The 22307-nt window shown below is 43.7% G+C and overlaps 1 protein-coding gene across 1 annotated transcript; it reads right to left on the reverse strand.

Moving 5' to 3' along the window:
- Positions 1 to 873: 873 nt before the first annotated feature.
- Positions 874 to 22302, reverse strand: PSMB1 (proteasome 20S subunit beta 1). The gene is made up of 6 exons (XM_004011458.5): positions 22155 to 22302; positions 19047 to 19154; positions 14879 to 14960; positions 8571 to 8700; positions 2109 to 2215; positions 874 to 1147 (listed from the first exon to the last, which is right to left on the reverse strand). The coding sequence occupies exons 1-6, from the start codon at positions 22265 to 22267 to the stop codon at positions 962 to 964; spliced, it is 726 nt and encodes a 241-aa protein (XP_004011507.1). The 5' UTR covers positions 22268 to 22302; the 3' UTR covers positions 874 to 961.
- Between the last annotated feature and the right edge of the window lie 5 nt (positions 22303 to 22307).

The raw sequence follows: 22307 nt of genomic DNA on the forward strand, positions 1-22307 counted from the left end.
GGTCTTGAGGCTGCAGACAGTGGGCGATGGGGACTTCTCAGCCTCCAGAACCATGTGAGCCAGTTACTAATAACAGATCTGTACCCTACTTCTTCTGCTTCTCTGGATAACTGATATAATAGAGATGACCGATACATTTTGAATGGGAGAGTCTGGTTTTCAGTTGTGATGTTGTAAGAGAACTGAATGAGATGTCACCAATGCACTCTGCTGCCTAGGACAGAGTATTCAACAAGTATTTCTTGAACAAAATTTCAAATATGCATCCACTAGGGGTTTTTGATCATTTAAATTAATGGAAAGTCAACAGTAAAATTCCATTTTTCTTAGCCCACAAAGTAAATCACACCCCCTACCGTAATAATGCGCGCAACATTACAAAAGTTACTCCAACATTGTATGTAATACAGTTAAAACGTACTTAATAGTTCTAAGGCAAAAACTTTAGCTCTATCCAAGTTTATCTCTCAATTTTAACATTTAACTGTTTATAACAATTACTGCAGATTGCTGGCAAAAGTCCATATAAAGGGCTATTTGCTTTTACAATTTTCTTCTGTTTTGGTTGACTTGAAGATTTTCCTCTAAAACAGCCATTCCAGGGATGATAGACCTTAGCATACTCTACTTATATTAACTAACATCTCAATGAGACCGAGACAGTTAAAGGTAATCTGTCCATCAAGGCAAGCTAGGTGGACTAAATAAACTGTAAACATGTTTTTTGTAAGATGGGCTATCATAAGATGATAAACTGACCAAAAGACTCTGCTTAGCTCTGGATGACAGAAAAATACTAGAATGAAGAAAATGAAAGGAAAAGGAAATTCTATTTCCTAGTTCTGTCCTAGAAGAAGACAAGTTATAACAAAGTAAGTGCTTGGGGTTTTATTTTTTAATAAAACAAGTTAGTCCAACAGTTTCAAGGTACAAACTTAGCCAGTTTTGAGCGGCCCAGAAGTCAGTCCTTTCGCAGAGGAACGGTCTCCTCCCTGATGCCCTCCTTGGTCACGATGCAGACCCTGAGTGCGTCCCCAGTGTACACGTCTCTTTCCGCAGCAGAGATGAAGACGTCTTTCACAAGTCGCATGGCTCTGTCCAAGGACAGCGGGACATGCTCCACATTCTGCATGTTCTTAAAACCAACCTAGTGGGACAGGAGACCTGGATGAGGCATCTTGCGATCATGCAAAGGAGGCCCAGTCTCCCCCAGAGCTTCCACAGGCCTCAGGGGTCAGAATGAATACGTCACACAGACGTAACATGTCCCCCAAGAGAAACGCTTCTAGACCTGGCTGAATTACCCACCTGACACCTGACAAGCATCCACTAAGACACAGTCCCCACTTCTGAGAAGCGCACAGTAGAGGGTTAGACACATGAAAGCCAAGCCTGGTTACAGAGTGTGCGGAAACTAAGAAGAGAGAGCCAGGAGAGCCTCCTGCAGGAAACGTATTTGAGTAGAGGAACCCTAGCAGATAAGCTGGAGTTAAGGGTGGAGTCATATCACAGATGGAGGCGTGGAGACCGGCAGGCACATCATTCCAAGGATCTGAGTGGAAGACAGAGCGACAGGAAATGCGGTAGGTAAGCAATAAGCAGAAGTAACTGCACACATTTCAAACAAGCAAGGAGGATGAAACAAGGAAGTAAGCTAGGAGGCAAAAAGGATGTTAGGAAATTAATACAACGAGCCAGGCAAGATGCCATGCAGACATAAATGCAGCCAGCAGTAACAGAAAAGGGGAAAAATTAAAATATACATGGAGGTTAGGATACGAGATGAGGCGACAGAAATGGAGAGACTGGGGCGGGGGGGGAATGCATCCTCATGATCTCCACATAAAGACGGCCAAAGGAGAAGCGACACAGGACCGGCCACCGTGGACAGAAGCGCCCGAGTCAGGAGAGCAGGGGACGCTGGAGCCCTGGGCCTGAGCGGCCACAGGCGAGCCCGCAGCGCAGAGACAAGAAGGCGGGTGAGGCCAAGCAAGCTCAGCAGTGAATTACAAAAGAGCCTTGATTTTTCGGCTCCCCTAGCTAATGAAGAGAAGGCAAAGGAAGGAACTTTGGGGTCACCCACCACCTCCTGGATGCAGTCTCCTTACCTGGTTGTCAAGCAGGGGCTGCAGCATGGCACTGGCTGAACCTCCAGCCTTGAACGAGTCTCTCTGGTAGGATCCTACTGGGTCAAAGCTGTACACGGCTCCCTTCCCTTAGAGAAGAAAAGTCTCCGTTAGAGTGCTTCCTGACAACATTCCCAAACTGTGGTAAAATAACCCGAATCAGAGTATGGCACAGCATGGACCATCAACTTGGCCACGATTTAAGAAGCACGGTCTACCCCTGCCCTCCCCTCAGAGCGGAGCTGGAGGCCCTCCTGCCCACGGCAGCGCCTGCCACAAGGAGCTTCACACTCTTCGAGCTGCTTCACCGACTACCGCGATGGGGTTCCCAGTGCACATGGGGGTCCGCAGTCACAGCTGCTGCTCTAAGCTCTGCACCAAACTCCTCACAACATTCCCAGAAAACTAACTGGGGCAGCTGCAGTGAGGAAATGCGTTTAAAATTTCTCCTCGTGCAAAACACAAGCAGAGCACAAAAACCTTGTTATGTGTTTTTAGACTAATGGTAAGCACACTCTGTAGCATCAATACTATAAAAAAATCAATTTAATACAGAAGAAATTCCAGAAGAACACAAATATCACATGTGAAAGGCCAGACTTGCCTAAAATGTAATCACTTGTTTTCTACTAGCAATACTTTTTTTGGGGTAAGAAAAGCAGAATCTGAGCACACAGATTCTCATCATGACAGTGACAGAGACCTGTCGGGCGGTGAGTGAATGGGCTCTCAGGCTCTCCTGGGGTAAGTGCGAACTGTCATGCCACTGGAGTCAGAGTCCATCACACTATAAAAGTACGTACCCTATGATCCAGCAATAATTTCACTTACAGAATTAAAATTCACCTACAAATAATGCTTATATAAACACACAAAGCAGTATGTACAGGATCACTGATTTATCTGTGAAAGATAAAAAACTTATAAGCAACCTAAAATCCATTAGCAGAAAATGTCATGTCCACCATAGCGATGCGCAGCCCAGGGAGCAGCTGTGGGACACAGCCACAGGACGTGCCAGAGGGAGAGCTCTGCAGTGAGCACAGCACAGTCTCACCTCCATTTACAGGCATTAAGTGAACGCACACACAGGCACACAGGCACGTGCAGAAAGGCTAACAAGCGAACCGCACTTATTCATCTCTGTGGGGTTAGAGACGAGGAAGGGGAATCACTTTATAAGCTCTGGTATTGACTTTATTACAAAGAACACATGTCACTGTAATGTTTAAAGAGAACTTTTAAAAACAACTGTGTTCTGAGTGTGAGCACTCATGAGCCATTTATAAAGCATGACTTAAAAACTAACAGATTCATGCAGAATTCTGAAGAATTACATAAACATTACGCTAAGCCTAAAAACCCCACCAAGGAGGCAGCATCTGAGAAAACCTGAAGAAGCGTTCTGCTAGAAATAAGCTTAGAACAAGAACCCAGGTTGCAGCAGGCAAGCTCACCAACTTCAACACATAAGCAAAGGGCTATGAAGGACAAAATCAAAGGATAAAAAGGCAAAGGATAAAACCAAACCTCGTGTTATCTTCCACGAGGCCAATAGGCCACAAGTAAAAGAAGGCCCCCAAAATTTACCCAAGGGCAGGGGGCTTCCTAGGTGGCTCAGTGTAAAGAACCCACCTGCCAAAGGAGACACAGGATTGACCTCTGGGCTGGGAGGATCCCACATGCTGCGGAGCCACCAGGCCTGAGGGCCACAACTACTGAACCTGTGCTATAGAGCTCAGAAGCCCATGCACCCCGGCGCCTGTGCTCCACCCAAGAGGAGGAGAAGGCTGAGCACTGCAACAAAGAGCAGCCTCCACCCGCCACAACCCGAGAGGAGCCCACACAGCAGCAAGGGCCCAGCAGAGCCAAAATCACACACAGAAACAAATGAAATCACATGTATAAATAAAATCACATATGTAAATAAAATCACAAACATAAATAAAGTCGCATGTGTAAATAAATAAAATCGTGTAAATAAATGAAATTACATGTATAATAAAATCACAAATAAAAATAAAATCACATGTATAAAATCACGTGTAAATAAATGAAATTACATGTATAATAAAATCACATATGTAAATAAAATTCCATGTATAAATAAAACCACACATGTAAATAAAATTATATATGTAAATAAAACCACAAACATAAAATCACATGTGTAAATAAAATCACATATGTAAATAAATAAAATTACATATATAAACCAAATCACATGTGGAAATAAAAATTCCATGTGGAAATAAAATTATATGTGTAAATAAATAAAATTAAATGTATAAATAAAACCATGTGTAAATAAAGTTACAAACATAAATAAAATCCATATGTAAATAAATAAAGTCACAAACATAAATAAATAAAATTACATATACAAATAAATAAAACTATATATATGCAAAAAGATTTACCCAAGGGAAGCTAAACTCAGAAAACCACACACAACAGCTTTGAGAATAATGAAAAGAGTAGAATGTGTCCAAGGTCACGGCTTCCAAGACCCCTTAGAAAAAGCAAGAGACATTTGCAACATAAGCTGAAAACAGTTGTTATAAATCAGCAAGAAAAAGACTAACCTGTGCGTAAGGGAACAACTGATGACTAATACGTGGGTCAGTCTCCAAAACAGGAATGAAAAGGGCAATAAACACGAAGACACCCAAACTCAATAAAAACAAAGAATACATATAAATTATAACAGCGTATTTACTAGGCAAAGACCTTCAAAATGTGTTTAAATTCTGATACTGGTTAGGACGCCAAGGGAAAACGAGAAAACCTCAAAACAAAAGACAAAAATGGTACTCTCACCCCTGCTGGTGAGTGCAGGACCCTTTCTGATGGGCAAGCATGTGGTATCAGCAGAATGGAAAACACAGATATTCTCTGACCCAGAGACTCAACTTCCAGGAATTTTCTCCAGGGAGATAAGCATAATAGGAGTAGTACACAAAATCTTATGTACAGGGAGGCATAATCCTGCTTCTGTTAAGGAAACTGGAAACAATGTAAATGGCTCTCAGAGGATTAGGGGGGAAACTCTGGTGCAGCTCTACCCCACGTGTTGGCCATCAAATCACCACCCACACCTTTATCCACCAGCACAAATCTACCCCATGACAAGACACCCACTGTACAGTCAAGGGAAAACGTGCCAACTACGGCCTACTCACACAGTGCCCAAGCACCCAGAAGGCTAACAGTAACCACCTCTAGGGACAGGCTTTGGGGGATTCCCGCTTTTATCTTTCTATCTTCCAATACTATTTGACTACTTCTATAAGCATTATTGTTTTCGTTATAGAGAAACCAAAGTCCTCGTTAACTTGGGGGAGATTCTTTAAAAGGAGGTCATGATTGCAACTGGGGAGGTGAAGGCGCAGAAGTCAAGCAGCAGCTGCCGCTGTGCTCAGTCAGCTGTCGCCCCAGGGTCCTGAGGGTCTCTACTAGGAACGCGGCCCACCTCCAACACAAAAGACAGGAGACAATCTGAACACTCAACAGAGGCTCTGGACTTGGAAGCACAAGGCTTAGGCACACAGAGAGTAAATCCAAGAACAGAAGTGTTAGATGGAGAGCTGGTGAGCCACTCCACCACACGCCTTTATGGCCACATTTAGATTATCACTCTTCGGTGCAAATGGACAGCCAAAGTCAAAAGAAGTGTGAAGGGAGCCTCCAACAGAAGAGCGCAGCCAAAATAAGCGAGACCAAAGAAGCAATCTGATAAAATGCAGAGAACCTTTCAAAGGAAGCACCCCCAAATCTAGCAGCAACAGGATACTTATAAAAAAAAAAAAAAGGGAGCTAGAAAGTAAGAAAAAGCTCTTGGAAATTAATGATGGAGGAAACAGAAGAGTTCAGTGAGGAACAGGCACTGAAGCTGAGAAAATCTTCAGAGCAGAACAAAAAACCCCCAAACAGCCAGACAACATGTGGGGGAAGCTTTTTTTTTTTTAATAGCAAAAAACAGTAGGATAGAGAAAAGACTAAAAGCAAAGACTCAAAAAGGTCTCCTGATAGCTTTCTTCAGCAATTTCTCTAGCAATGCACTCCACTCAACAAGGAAATAAACCAAGAAAGAGGAAAGGATGGGAGTGAAAGCACTCAAGACTGTCCTGGGAAAACAGGAAAAGGCAAAGGACTATTTCACTACACACAGAAATTCCTCTTAGGAATAAAAAATCAAATTAAACCAGACAAGATTAGGAGAAAGAAAAAGGTTAGAAAAGCCTGAGAATACCACCAAAGCAAGCTAGAATGGTGGCATGTGGAAATCAAAGCCTAGGGCTCTGAAGTCAAACAGACCCACACCTGAGCTCTGCCCGTCAGGATACACGAGGGTCTCGACTCAGTGACACTGACACCCTCAGAGACACTGTCTGCCTGCTGAATTCAACAGCAGCTGTTACTCGTGTTGGTGAAATCTGAACGTATTAGCCTGACATTCTAATCAGACATAACTGAAGCTAAAAAAGGCCCCAGAGACCGTGCATGTTCAGGGAGAGTAACAGAAACACACGTTGCCCTGTGTGAGACAGACGCTAACGGGGATTTGCTGCATGACGCTGGGAACTCAAACCCGAGCTCGGCAACAGCCTAGAAGGGTGGCAGGGATGTTCGAGTGGGAGGGTAGTGGGTAAATGTTGATGTTTGGTAGAAACCAACACAATACTGGAAAGCAATGATCCTTTAACTAAAAATCAGTCAAAAAAAAAAAAGGGGCACGAGAAGCATGCTGGGTGTTAGGCAAGCTAACCTGTGGCTAGAATTACTCAAGTTAGGGTAACTAATTCCTATTCACCATTTTTATATTTTCTGTTTTTACGTATGAAAGCCTGAAACTGCTGTGTCAACCCAAAGTGATCAGAACGGACCCGTTTGTCACCTAAGGGGTGGGGCTGAGAGAGAAAGGGAGGACAAAGAGAACACCTGTGAGCGGGAATGGACAGAGGGAAACCGAGAGAGAGGAGAAGAGAGCCTGACTCCCTCTGACCCAGAACCTTCCCTATCGGAAAGACAGACTTGGGCTTCCCTGGTGGCTCAGTGGTGAAGAATCCGCCTGCCAACGCAGGAGTACATGGGTTCCATCCCTGATCCGGGAGGACTCCACGTATCTCAGAGGAACTAAGCTCATATGCCAAAACAACTGAGCCTGTGCTTCAGCGCCTGGGAGCCACAACTCCCGAAGGCCGCACACCCTAGAGCCGGTGCTCCACAATAAGAGGGCCCACCGTGACGAGAAGCCTGAGCACCACAGTGCAGATCAGGCGCCACTCACTGCAACTAGAGAGAAGCCTGCTCAGCAACAAGGGCCCAGCACAGCCAGAAACAAATAAGCGTTTCAATAAAAACAAAGACAGATATTCCAACCGTGCTCCCCTCAGGCACGTCTGTGCCTTCTCTTCACAATCTCCGTGCCTGTGCTTAGTGCCTCAGTCGTGTCCAGCTCTGTGCGACCCTGTGGACTGCAGCCCACCAGGCCCCTCTGTCCACGGGATTCTCCAGGCAAGAATACCGGAGTGGGTTGCCATTTCCTTCTCCAATGCATGAAAGTGAAAAGTGAAAGGGAAGTCGCTCAGTCGTGTCCGACTCTTAGCGACCCCCTGGACTGCAGCCCACCAGGCCCCTCTGTCCACAGGATTCTCCAGGCAAGAATACCGGAGTGGGTTGCCATGCCCTCCTCCATGGGATCTTCCCAACCCAGGGATCGAATCTAGGTCTCCCACATAGCAGGCAGATTCTTTACCATCTGAGCCACCAGGAAAGCCCTCTTTTTACAATGGACTACTCTAAACTACTCCCAGGACACAGATCTGTCCTGGGAGACTGTATTTGATTTTCAGAAGCAACTAACAGTTCACTCAAATCAGATCTGGTGAAAAACACTGCTGCCTTTTCTGGGTAACACAGCTTTAGCTCAAGACGAGCACGGGAATGTCAAGGAGCAGTGCTGGTTCTCCCTGGCCCTCCTGGTCCAACCCTGACAAAGAATCAAAGAGGTGTTTCAGAAAGGATCCAAGAGCCCTGGTGGAAAAGCATTTCTTTCGCACATTACTTTCAAAACAACTTTTTGAAATCAAATATGCTCATTACTGAAGTGTCATTACTTAAAATCATATTTAGGTCAAGCTTCTCCAAGTCAAGTTTCTTTCTCTGAGATTAAAATGCTAAATATTTACTACTGAACTCATGCAAGATCTTGAGAAAATACCTGTAAAAGAACCGAATGCCCAACATTCATTTAACACACGACTTGCTTGCTGTGTCTCGCTGGGTAATCCTTTACTTCCCTTTTAACTTCAGTTTCTTCACTGCCTTAATTATGAGAAAATAAAGTCGCTGGGCAAGATGGTACCCAGTTTCTATCAGCTCTGGATGGAAACACACATAAGAAATGCTACCCACTCCATCACTCACAAGGAAACATCCTACCTTCTTCATCAAGCCCCCCGATGATGTTGTACACGTAGTAGGGAAAGAAGCGCCTGGAGTACAGGATTGTAGACAGCATCGCAGCGATCGCCCCGGTCGTCATGGCCTTGTTATTGGAATGCTTGTACATCTGCAATCATTAGCAAAACCAACAGGCATGTAGAGGCGGACTATACTTAAGACTGGAACAATGAATAGCTAATTGAGAAGGATGAAAGCCTTTCCTGGTGAAATGGGAAAGGACACCTGTTCCTTTCATGATTAAACACAATAATACAAAAACAAAATAGTATTTTATTATGTCCTATCGTTGTGGGGGCTACAGACATTTCTCAGGAAGAGAACGGCAAGTTGCCCTCAGCTCTCCAGTTTGGAAGCTCCTTTCCATGCCTGCCTCATCTCAGACCCTCTTAACTCAACAGCAAATACACACAAACAGATCACATGAGGCAACCTGGAGAGGATATTCCAAACTCGGCTCTCCACTCTGCAAACTGACAGTGGTCAGGAAAATACAGCCCGTGGGCCAAGTCCAGCCCGCCACTGTTTCAGTGAAGCTTCACTGGGACACAGTCTTGCTCATTCATGAGACAGTGTTAGCGCCTGTTTTTGCACAGTTCAGTTCAGTCACTCAGTTGTGTCCAACTCTTTGCAACCCCATGAACTGCAGCACGCCAGGCCTCCCTGTCCATCACCAATTCCCGGAGTCCACCCAAACCCATGTTCATTGAGTCAGTGATGCCATCCAACCATGTCATCCTCTGTCATTCCCTTCTCCTCCTGCCCTCAATCTTCCCAGCATGAAGGTCTTTTCAAATGAGTCAGCTCTTCGCATGAGGTGGCCAAAGTATTGGAGTTCAGCTTCAACATCAGTCCTTCCAATGAACACCCAGGACTGATCTTTAGAATGGACTGGTTGGATCTCCTTGCAGTCCAAGGGACTCTCAAGAGTCTTCTCCAACACCACAGTTCAAAATCAATTCTTTGGCGGTCAGCCTTCTTCACAGTCCAACTCTCACACCCACATGTGACTACTGGAAAAACCATAGCCTTGACTAGATGGACCTTCGTTGACAAAGTAATGTCTCTGCTTTTCAATAAGCTGTCTAGGTTGATTATAACTTTCCTTCCAAGGAGGAAGCATCTTTTAATCTCATGGCTGCAATCACCATCTGCAGTGATTTTGGAGCCCCCCCCGGCCCAAAAAAGTCAGCCACTATTTTCCCATCTATTTGCCATGAAGTGATGGGACCAGATGCCAGGATCTTTGTTTTCTGAATGTTGAGCTTTAAGCCAATTTTTTCACTCTTCTCTTTCACTTTCATCAAGAGGCTTTTTAGTTCCTCCTCACTTTCTGCCATAAGGGTGGTGTCATCTGCATATCTGAGGTTATTGATATTTCTCCCGGCAATCTTGATTCCACCTTGTGCTTCTTCCAGTCCAGTGTTTCTCATGATGTACTCTGCATATAAGTTAAATAAGCAGGGTGACAATATACAGCCTTGACGTAGTACTTTTCCTATTTGGAACCAGTCTGTTGTTCCATGTCCAGTTCTAACTGTTGCTTCCTGACCTGCATACAGATTTCTCAAGAGGCAGGTCAGGTAGGCTGGTATTCCTTTCTCCTTCAGAACTTTCCACCATTTACTGCTATCCACACAGTCAAAAGCTTTCAGTTCAGTTTAGTTCAGTCGCTCAGTCGTGTCCGACTCTTTGCGACCCCATGAATCGCAGCACGCCAGGCCTCCCTGTCCATCACCATCTCCTGGAGTTCACTCAGACTCACGTCCATCGAGTCCATGATGCCATGCAGCCATCTTATCCTGTCGTCCCCTTCTCCTCCTGACCCCAATCCCTCCCAGCATCAGAGTCTTTTCCAATGAGTCAACTCTTCGCATGAGGTGGCCAAAGTACTGGAGTTTCAGCTTTAGCATCATTCCTTCCAAAGAAATTCCAGGGCTGATCTCCTTCAGAGTGGACTGGTTGGATCTCCTTGCAGTCCAAGGAACTCTCAAGAGTCTTCTCTAACACCACAGTTCAAAAGCATCCATTCTTCAGTGCTCAGCCTTCTTCACAGTCCAACTCTCACATCCATACATGACCACAGGAAAAACCATAGCCTTGACTAGACGGACCTTAGTTGGCAAAGTAACGTCTCGGCTTTTGAATATACTATCTAGGTTGGTCACAACTTTTCTTCCAAGGAGTAAGTGTCTTTTAATTTCATGGCTGCAATCACCATCTGCAGCGATTATGGAGCCCCAAAAAATAAAGTCTGACACTGTTTCCACTGTTTCCCCATCTATTTCCCATGATGTGATGGAACCAGATGCCATGATCTTAGTTTTCTGAATGTTGAGCTTTAAGCCAACTTTTTCACTCTCCTCTTTCACTTTCATCAAGAGGCTTTTAGTTCCTCTTCACTTTCTGGTGTAAGGGTGCTGTCATCTGCATATCTGAGGTTATTGATACTTCTCCTGGCAATCTTGATTCCAGCTTGTGCTTCTTCCAGTCCAGCGTTTCTCATGATGTACTCTGCATATAAATTTAATAAGCAGGGTGACAATATACAGCCTTGATGTAGTCCTTTTCCTATTTGGAACCAGTCTGTTGTTCCATGTCCAGTTCTAACTGTTGCTTCCTGACCTGCATACAGATTTCTGAAGAGGCAGGTCAGGTGGTCTGTATTCCCATCTCTTTCAGAATTTTCCACAGTTCATTGTGATCCACACAGTCAAAGGCTTTGGCATAGTCAATAAAGCAGAAATAGATGTTTTTCTGGAACTCTCTTGCCTTTTCGATGATCCAATGGATGTTGGCAATCTGATATCTGGTTCCTCTGCCTTTTCTAAAACCAGCTTGAACATCTGGAACTTCACCATTCACGTATTGCTTAAGCCTGGCTTGGAGAATTTTGAACATTACTTTACTAGCGTGTGAGATGAGTGCAACTGTGCGATAGTTTGAGCATTCTTTGCATTTCCTTTCTTTGGAATTGGAATGAAAACTGACCTTTTCCAGTCCTGTGGCCACTGCTGAGTTTTCCAAATTTGCTGGCATATTGAGTGCAGCACTTTCACAGCATCATCTTTCAGGATTTGAAACAGTTCAACTGGAATTCCATCACCTCCACTAGCTTTGTTCGTAGTGATGCTTTCTAAGGCCCACTTGACTTTCCAAGATGTCTGGCTCTAGATGAGTGATCACATCATCACGATTATCTGGGTCATGAAGATCTTTTTGTACAGTTCTTCCATGTATTCTTGCCACCTCTTCTTAATATCTTCTGCTTCTGTTAGGTCCATACCATTTCTGTCCTTTATCGAGCCCATCTTTGCATGAAATGTTCCCTTGGTATCTCTAATTTTCTTGAAGAGATCTCTAGTCTTTCCTATTCTGTTCTTTTCCTCTATTTCCTTGCATTGATCGCTGAGGAAGGCTTTCTTATCTCTTCTTGCTATTCTTTGGAACTCTGCATTCAGATGCTTATATCTTTCCTTTTCTCCTTTGCTTTTCACCTCTCTTCTCTTCACAGCTATTTGTAAGGCCTCCCCAGACAGCCATTTTGCTTTTTTGCATTCTTTTCCATGGGGATGGTCTTGATCCCTGTGTCCTGTACAATGTCACGAACCTCATTCCATAGTTCATCAGGCACTCTATCTATCAGATCTAGGCCCTTGAATCTATTTCTCACTTCCACTGTATAATCATAAGGGATTTGATTTAGGTCATACCTGAATGGTCTAGCGGTTTTCCCTACATTCTTCAATTTAAGTCTAAATTTGGCAATAAGGAGTTCATGATCTGAGCCACAGTCAGCTCCTGGTCTTGTTTTTGTTGACTATATAGAGCTTCTCCATCTTTGGCTGCAAAGAATATATGCAAAAAGCATATACTGGAACTCAAAAGCTTTGGCATAGTCAATAAAGCAGAAATAGATGTTTTTCTGGAACTTTCTTGCTTTTTTGATGATCCAGCAGATGTTGGCAATTTGATCTCTGGTTCCTTTGCGTTTTCTAAAACCAGCTTAAACATCTGAAGCCTGGCTTGGAGAATTTTGAGCATTACTTTACTAGCATGCGAGATGAGTGCAATTGTGTGGTAGTGTGAGCTTCCTTTGGCATTGCCTTTCTTTGGGATTGGAATGAAAACTGACCTTTTCCAGTCCTGGTTTAGGGCAGATTAAACAGTTGCCACAGAAACCAAATGGCTGAATCCTGATTATACTCAGACAAGCCTCTGTCTTTTCAGAGAGGTTATCTATGAGAGACAAGGGCAGCTCTACTTTGTATGAACCCAGCAGAGTGCAGGGTCTTAATCCTTATAGCATCTACCATGAAGAACAGAAGTACCCATGATGGCTCCTGACACAGTGATTTCTGACCCAAGATTCACTACATCCTTGGCAACCCTAAATTATCCTAACTAATAAATCTAAGCTCACCAATTTGTCATCCACAGGGAAAATCTCTAAGGAGCTATAAAATCTAACAATGACAATTCTTCATTTCAAAACCAAGCACCAACATATTTATTCAGCTCACCATTTACATAACAATATGTGAAAGAAAATTTTCAAGTACTGTGCATTGAGTTGAACTCACTGCACCTTTCTGAAGTTTTATTAACAAAATACTACTTTCCACGTCAGGTTTATTTTTGTCCCCTAGGCAGTGGCACCCCACTCCAGTACTCTTGCCTGGAAAATCCCATCGATGGAGGAGCCTGGAAGGCTGCAGTCCATGGGGTCGCTAAGTCGGATACGACTGAGCGACTTCACTTTCACGTTTCGTGTCCATGCATTGGAGAAGGAAATGACAACCCACTCCTGTGTTCTTGCCTGGAGAATCCCAGGGATGGGGGAGCCTGGTGGGCTGCCGTCTATGGGGTCACACAGAGTTGGACACGACTGAAGTGACTTAGCAATAGCAAAAATGGCATTTACAAAATATGCATTAGGAATCATAAAAATGTCAATACATAAGTCACTACAGCTTTCAATATCAATAGATTTTAAACAAATGTTAACAATTGGTAAATACTCAATGAAATCATTTCTACACATTTAAACAGGCAAGTGTCAGTTGAATTCATTACATGACTCCAGTAACCTTACTCATAATCTTAAGGGCTATCCACAAGCAGGCAAAACAGAACATCAACCCTGCTAACCTTTTCATGTACCAGCTGAACTTACCAACTACTAAATATTACAGTATATAGCCTAGAAAATTAAATATAAAAACTAAGGAGATATAATAATGATAAATATCATCAATAGAAATTTAAAACGTCACCGAGCTATGTAACTAAGAAACAGAGCTACACTTCTGAGTATTGACGTGTGGTGACTGAGAATCCTACCCTAACCCTGTACTTTACAAACTAAGAAGGGAGTCATTACTGAAAAATCGGTATGAGTGCAGCCCGAACTACTCCTATCCTATTCTCCCTGAAATGACCTGACGCAAACGCTGCTAATACACCCAGGCCAGAATCAACATCTAGGCCTGCCTCTGCTTCTGTCGAGTCAGCTCCCTTGTTCTTCAACACCCCCGCTCCTGGAGACACGCAGGTGGGCCCGCGCCAGCCCCTCTGAAGGCTCCATCACCCTGCCCGCTCTCTTCCACTTCCATCCACCTTGTGCCAGACCTTCTCAGCTGGCCGCCAACTAAAGACTGGCAGGGGCCAGGTGAGCATGACTGTGCCTCCAGTCCAAACAGCTGGCTCGTCCTTCTGCTCCTGCCAAGAGTACCCTGCTGTCAAGAGAGCGGGATGTGTTGGCTGATGGTGTTTCAAATCAAGCTCTGGTCTAAAAGCCTGCCTCCTCTGCAGAAACTGGTTTGTTTCATTTCTGAGAAGAGTATCTTCAGAGGAAACCCTTTCCAGCCTACCTTAAAAAGCAGAGATAATCCTTCACTTCATATTGTATGTGTACTTTAACAGAAAGGAACTGGCCGTCATTTTACATTATGCTACTTTGATGATGGCTGTATTGACAAGCCCGCGTCATTTGCAGTGTAGGTTAAAGGTTCACCTGCTAAACTAGTTCTTCTCCAGCTAGCAATAGCCATGATGTACGCTTAGTATTAGTATTAGTCGCTCAGTTGTGCCCGACTCTGTGCGACCCCACGGACTGCAGCCCACCAGGTTCCACTGTCCAAGAGATGTTCCAGGCAAGGATACTGGAGTGGGTTGCCATTTCCTTCTCCAGGGGATCTTCCCAACCCAGGGAAGTAATCTTAAAATAATCTAAAGAACTTTTGTCATTAGGTTTCAACAGTGCAAACATGTACAAAAGCATCTACCTTTAGTCTTGCTTCAATAATTTTGGTCAGGGTAAGACAATCTCCATGAAAACCACTACATCCAATGACTGTTTTGTCTGTTCTGTTAAAAAAAAAAACAACAAAAAAACACCACATTTCAGGAAACAGTTGGTTTGACAGTAAAGCAAAACATGTCTTGAGTAATTTTAAATTTAAAACTCACAAACTCCCAGTCTCATTCCCATTTGGTGAATAAATTTTAAGTTTAAAATTACTCAAGACATATAGGCACATGGAGGTGGGAATTCCTGTATACGGAAGTCTCACCCCTTATACCAAATGAATTACAGGTGGATAAAGACTTACGAGAATAAATGCAAATATGAATACACTAAAGATAATATGATTTAACTTTTTAATAAGGTTAGGTTGAGGGCAGCCAATTTACATATAATACAACCCAATGTCCACACAGAAAGTTTCATAGATTTGACTGCATAAAAAATGAAAAGTCTATTAAAATATGGTGAATTGAAAAAAAAATATACACGACGAGACCAAAGTCTACTTTTAATTTCCTTATTCTACAAACAGTTCCTAAAAATATGAAATGCATTAATAGTATGGTGGCTCTTGGGGATAATGTGCATAGTTAGTGACATCATATTGTACACTTAGAAGCTGCTCAGAGTAGAGCCTAGAAGTTCCCATCACAAGAAAAAAAATGTTATAACTTGTGTGGTGACAGATATTAACCAGACTAACTGTGATCAGTCTGCAATCTATACAAATATGGGGCCATCACGCTATATACCTCAAAGTACTGAAATGCTATATGTCAACTATGTATGCGTGTGCTCAGAGGCTTAGTCACGTCCAACTCTTTGCAACCCCACGGACTGCAGCCTGCCAGGTTCCTCTGTCCATGAAGTTTTCCAATCCCGAACACTGCACAGGCTGCCAGCCCCTGCTTTAGGGGCCTTCCTGGCCCAGGGCTCAGACCTGCACCTCCCGCACTGGCAGGTGTACTCTTCGCTGCTGCACCACCTGGGAAGCCCCCAGATGCCAGTTATGCCTCAATACGAAAAACAAAGGAGGGAGGGAAGCGACGTGAAGGTGAAACTTTCAGGGCTCAGTCACCTTCAACTCTTTGTGAACCCACAGACTCACCCACCAGGCTCCTCTGTCCATAGAATTCTCCGGGCAAGAATACTAGAGTGGACAGCCATTCCCTTCTCCAGGGGATCTTCCCGATCCTGGGATCAAACCCAGTCTCCTACAAATTCTTTACCATCTGAGCCACTAGCTGCTGCTGCTGCTGCTGAGTCACTTCAGTCGTGTCCGACTCTGTGCGACCCCAGAGACGGCCGCCCACCAGGCTCCCCCGTTCCTGGGATTCTCCAGGAAGAACACTGGAGTGGGTTGCCATTTCCTTCTCCAATACATGAAAGCGAAAAGTGAAAGTGAAGTCGCTCAGTCGTGTCCGACTCCTAGCAACCCCATGGACTGCAGCCCACCAGGCTCCTCCATCCATGGGATTTGCCAGGCAAGAGTACTGGACGGGGTTGCCATTTGAGCCACTAGGGAAGCCCCTAAATTATATGAAAGTCATATAAAAAGAGACACAAGTCACCATAGACATATAAAAGAGCCTCCACGCCACTCATAAATTAAAATCTAAAAGAGACGATTTCGGCCTAGTAGAATAATAATGCTTAATGCTAGTGAGGTTTTGAAAATCAGGTACTCTCAGAAACTGGGAAAGAATGTACACTGACCCAACTCTTTAGAAAGGCTGTTCGACAGCATCTATTAAAAGCTTAAATGCACATCACTTTCATTCAAAAACTCCATTGCTACAAATATACTCATGCAAGTTCGAGAAGATAAGCTCTAGTTTCACGTGTAAGTATATGTATTATTTTAATGACTCTTTAAAACAAAACAAATACAACCCAAATGCCCACCAGAGAGTACTTAATAAAATTTTTGTGTATCTTTGCCGACAAAGGTCCGTCTAGTCAAAGCTATGGTTTTTCCAGTAGTCATGTACAGAGTTGTACCATAAAGAAAGCTGAACGTCAAAGATCTGATACTTTTGAACTGTGGTGTTGGATAAGACTCTTGAGAGTCCCTTGGACTGCAAGGAGATCCAACCAGTCAATCCTAAAGAAAATCAGTCCTGAATATTCATTGGAAGGACTGATGCTGAAGCTGAAGCTCCATTACTTTGGCCACCTGATGTGAAGAACTGACTCAGTGAAAAAGATCCTGATGCTGGGAAAGATTGAAGGCAGGAAGAGAAGGGGACAACAAGGATGAGATGGTCGGATGGCATCACCAACTCGATGGACATTAGTTTGGGCAAGCTCTGGGAGTTGGTGATGGACAGAGACCTGACATGTTGCAGTCAATGGGGTCGCAAAGAGTTGGACATGACTGAGCAACGGAACTGACAGCTCAAAAGTTAATTCCTAAGTCTTGATATTTATAAGGAAACCTAAACCCATCTCATCAAGAAATGATCAGCAGAGGCCCTTTCTTTCAGAAATGAAAGATTCACACAAAACATACCTGTCCAACTGGGGAGACCACCGGCACTTCCAGGGTCATCACCAGCATTTCTTGATCTCTCTATAACCAACCTCACTGCACTGAGCCAAACCCCAATACACCATAAGGCTTCACTGCCTGTACTATCGAGAATGGCTGACAGTACCAGGAGGGTAAAACAAAATCTGAGCTTCAAAATGCTTTTGCCAAATATCCAGGTATCTAAATAAAGAAGAGTTTTTCTGCAAAGAATAAAGAGTAAATATAAGTTTCAAACAAGTAGGGGAAGAGGTGGGCTAGACTCCAGGTCAGCCCCAAAAGGCATGGGATCAGGAGCATGCAAGCAATTCATGTGTGACCCAGTGCCTGTAATGCACGGCAGGAACACAGAAGTAAAACTGTTCTCTCTATATATACCTGAAGTGTTTCATTAGAAAAAAAAGAGAGAGAGAGTGCTCATTCAGGAGGCACACAAGCTGAAACACTGTTACCAAGATGAGCAGACTCTTGTACAAGGACAGTATCTATCACATTATGTATTTAAGTTTTATTCATGACATTTACTACTTTCACTTTATAAAAGTTACATCTTAAAAGACAAAAATTGTTGCATGGGTATGCTACAAGGGCTTCCTTGATAGCTCAGTAGGTAATTCATCTGCCTGCAATGCTGGAAACCAGCGTTTGATTCCTGGGCCAGGAAGACCCCCCTGGAGAAGGAAATGGCAACCCACTCCAGTATTCTTGCCTGGAGAATCCCATGGACAGACGAGCCAGGCAGGCTACAGTCCATGGGGTCACAAGAGTCAGACACGACTTAACAACTAAATCACCACGCTACGAATCAGAGAAGAGAAAAAGGTATCAAAAGATGGAAGTGGACAGAAAGGGAACTGGGAAGATGAAGACAAGCTTACTGTTCTTTAGGTTGCGGTGTAGGCTGGGCCACGCCCTGCAGCACCACAAGGCCCACCCAAAGGACCTCAACTTCATCAGTTCACTCCTGCTGGAATTCAGGATTAAGAAGTGTTTGTGTAGTAACCTAAGAGTAACCATTTCCAACTGTGTCCAAAAATGTTAAATACAAACCACTGTTAACATGTAAGGTGCCTTTAGTTAGTAATTTATGCAGATTCCCCCTACCCCCAGTACCCATGACTTTATTTTCTTACGTTTTAGAAAAAACATAGCCACCCACTAGAACTGTGAGCCATGGACATAGCTGCTTAAGATATGGGTAAATTGAAGGTTATTTTTTTTTAAGGTGCAGATTGAAAAAGAATCCAATATATTAAAGAAAGATTAAAATACATATGGTAAAGTAGTAACAATGAAATGCTGATGAGATCTACATGATAGTATATGAGCATTGACTAGAGAATTATCCTACCTTTGCTGTATATTTGAGATTTTTTATAAGATGCTGAGTAAAAAATATTTAAGTTACCAAAAACACTGTCGGTACCTAGACATAGCAAATATTATGAAGACTACATACTGAATTACTAGAAAATAATTTTCTAACAAAAATACAAGCTAAGCTCCAAACAGGCAATCTAAAATTTCATGCAACACACCATTTAAAACCTGAATCTCTCGCAGCATTAAATCATCACAAGGTGCCGAAAACATGTCCTTAGAAATATTTACTTACAGTTTGTAACATTTGGGGCTGTCCCGTGTGTGAATTGAAAACCCTTCACTTAATCTAGTGTCAGAAGCAACAATTGAAAAGTCTTCTCCAGCAATTGCCAATACAGTACTGAGGGGAAAAGAAGGAAAAACAAAATTAATGAATTATTTTGGATGTTAATAACACCTTTCCCAATATGAGAAGGATCCATAGCACATACTGAGATAAAATCTACTAGATATAATCAAGTACAGGATTCAGATGGAAGAGGAAAAGATCAGGGGAAAGGATCCCTGGCTACAAGTCATCTGGGGAAAAAAAAATTTAAGAATTCCCTTAAAAACACAAGTCAAATCAGACCAAAGGTTCCTTAGCAGAAGATTACAGAAACATCCGGCTTCCCTTGTGGCTCAACTGGTAAAGAATCTGCCTGTAATGCGGGAGACCTAGGTTCGATCCCTGGGTTGGGAAGATCCCCTGGAGGAGGGCATGGCAACCCAGTCCAGTATTCTGGCCTGGAGAATCCCCATGGACAGAGCCTGATGGGCTACAGTCTAAGGGATCGCTAAAGAGTTGGACACGACTGAGCGACTAAGCACAAACATCACTAAATTATCACCATCATCAAAAAACTAAACATTATTGATTAATATGTATCATTAAACAATTACTGATACTATAAAATGGCCAAAGGCCATGGCCTTGCCTGCTGGGGGAGGTGTAGGTAGTGATACAACACAAGATATCTGAGCTTAAGAAAGAGGGGCTTAATGTGGTTTTTATTATTTTTTCTTTTTTGATCCCACCACACAGCATGTGAAATCTGTTTCCCCACCAGGGATCAAACCCGTGTCTCATGCTTTGGAAGGGCAGTCTTAACCACTGGACCACAAGGGGGGTCCTGGGGCTTAATGGTTTTAATTTCTTTATATCCAAGTCCTTATAAAATTGTCTTGCACTCAGGAGACACCCAAGCATCTGTTGGAAAATGGACCAACAAAGAACAATCTTTCCCCTCTGTGGCTCTGTTCAGTGGAGGCCGAGAGGATGAGCTCTAAAAGCAAACTGTGTGGGTTCGAAGTCTGGTTCTCTTGCTTAGAAAATATGAGATAGTCAACTGCTTCACTTCTCAAGGCCTCGCTGTCCTCAAGCACGTATCAGGGATCACAACAATCGCTACTTTAGTTAGGTGTTACGAGCATTAAACGGACTAAATTGTTAAGCCTTATACCAGTGCCTGAAACACAACTGGTCCTCCAGTTAAGTGTTAGCTATGATCCCCCTGGCCTAAGCATGATCACCGAGAACCTGGACTCTGAAGCTGCCCAAAGCCTGCCCGTGCCACTAGCAGCTCTGCGGCCTTGGACAAATCGCCAAGTTGGCGCTGTCAGCAGTCCCTCTGTCAAAGGCTGGCGAGCCGAATGGTGTGGCCTTGAAGTGCTCAGCGGCACGTGCACAGGCCAGTCACCTGGAGTCTGACCACAGTCAGTCAGACGAGAAGGACACAGGACCGAGTCTTATTTTGTAGAAGCAAAGGCTGCCCAAGAGGCAGCAATAGATGTTAAAGGAAAAGGACACAGACTAAGATAAGGGAATTCAATGTCAGAAAGCCATAAGCACTAACTTTGGAGCAGTGATTAGATCACAAAGGTTAGACAGTAATAAACACTGAATACCTTATAGTCTCAAGCAGAATCTGCAACTGTCTCATGAAATGGGTCTAATAACTCATTTTGTGATCCCACCACTTCATTAGTTGTCACAGGAAATATTTAAAAGTGCGATGATAAAAGCATTCATCAACTTCATAGCAACACAGGTATGGATTCAAGTCCTGGGGTTCAACTTCACACCAGCGCTATGACTAACAAAATTAAACTTCTAAGAGCCCAGGTTCATTTGTAAAATTGAGGTATATATCATCTAACAGTCAGTCATCATGAGGATTAAAAAGATACCTGCTTTCAATCTACAAAGTGCTTCTCTTTTGATTCTTCTCTCAAACTATGAGTAGCTAAGGAAGATAAGGAAATCTGGGTTCAAGGAGCTGAGAGGTAGGTACCAAACACTACACTGCTCTTTAGTGTCAGAGACAAGGCTAAAATCACACTTCCACCTTCTTTGCAAATACCCCAAAAATCTACATTAAAATTTCAAACCCATAAGACCTGAGTAATTAATCTGGTCTTTGGATGGTCCTTAAAGATTACCAGATTAATTTGGTGTGTACGTTTCAAAGTACAAAATTTGGCTGGCAAACTATAAACGATGCTTAAATACACAGCTCTTCGCAGTGAAGAGTCCTAAAGAGAGTGCCTTTCCACAACCCTAGTTCTTTCAGTGCACTGTCAAGGAAAAGTATTAAGATAAAGCGGGTAAGTTAAAAAGAAAGAAAAGCTCACATACAACATGCAAGAATACACACATTCAAAGGTCCGCCTTCTGAGTATTTTTCCCCTGAACTTACGCTAGCCCTTAAAACTAAACACTGATCAATGAAACTAAGTCTGTGCAAGTAATCCTACCTGCTATTTAAAACAACTCAAAATGGTGATTTGATTAGACCTATTAGCTAGACAGGGCTTCCCTGATGGCTCAGAGGTTAAAGCGTCTGCCTGCAATCGGGAGACCTGGGTTCGATCCCTGGGTCAGAAAGATTCCCCTGGAGAAGGAAATGGAAACCCACTCCAGTATTCTTGCCTGGAGAATCCCATGGACGGAGGAACCTAGTGGGCTACAGCCCATGGGGTCGCAGAGTCGGACACGACTGAGCGACTTCACTTTCGCTAGACAGCTATATTTAATCACATGGCCAATCAACCCTAACTTTTAATCTCAGATGTTCAACCTGCCCCGTGCCTGCTGGCTAGAGAAGCACATTCAGACAGGTCCATTTTTAAAGCTCTTCAGAGCGGAGGTCAGGTGTCAATTTCTATCTGCTGTCTACGTAAAGCTGGCCATCCACATCAAGATCCAGTGACCCGCCTATAAGGTGAAGCCCTGAAGAACAAGAGCTAGCCGAGCAACCTCGGAGAGGGAGGCCTGAGACTGGAAGGGCAGCGCCGGGCAGACAGACTTAAGCAGGGATATGGAGGAAGAAAGAGAAAGCGGCGGCTCTGCGGGTTTTACCCTCCGTTGAAAGCGTAGGGCGAAAAGCGCAGCTGCAAAGGGCCCACGGAGCTGTGCGGTTCCATGGCCAGGTCTCGGCCCGCGCCCGAGTACGAGGCAACGGAGGACAACATTCCGCGGCTGCTCTCCTGCTGTCTCACGGCAAGATGGCTG

This window comes from Ovis aries, chromosome 8 (genome assembly GCF_016772045.2).
Source record: "Ovis aries strain OAR_USU_Benz2616 breed Rambouillet chromosome 8, ARS-UI_Ramb_v3.0, whole genome shotgun sequence".
Classification (NCBI taxonomy): domain Eukaryota; kingdom Metazoa; phylum Chordata; class Mammalia; order Artiodactyla; family Bovidae; genus Ovis; species Ovis aries.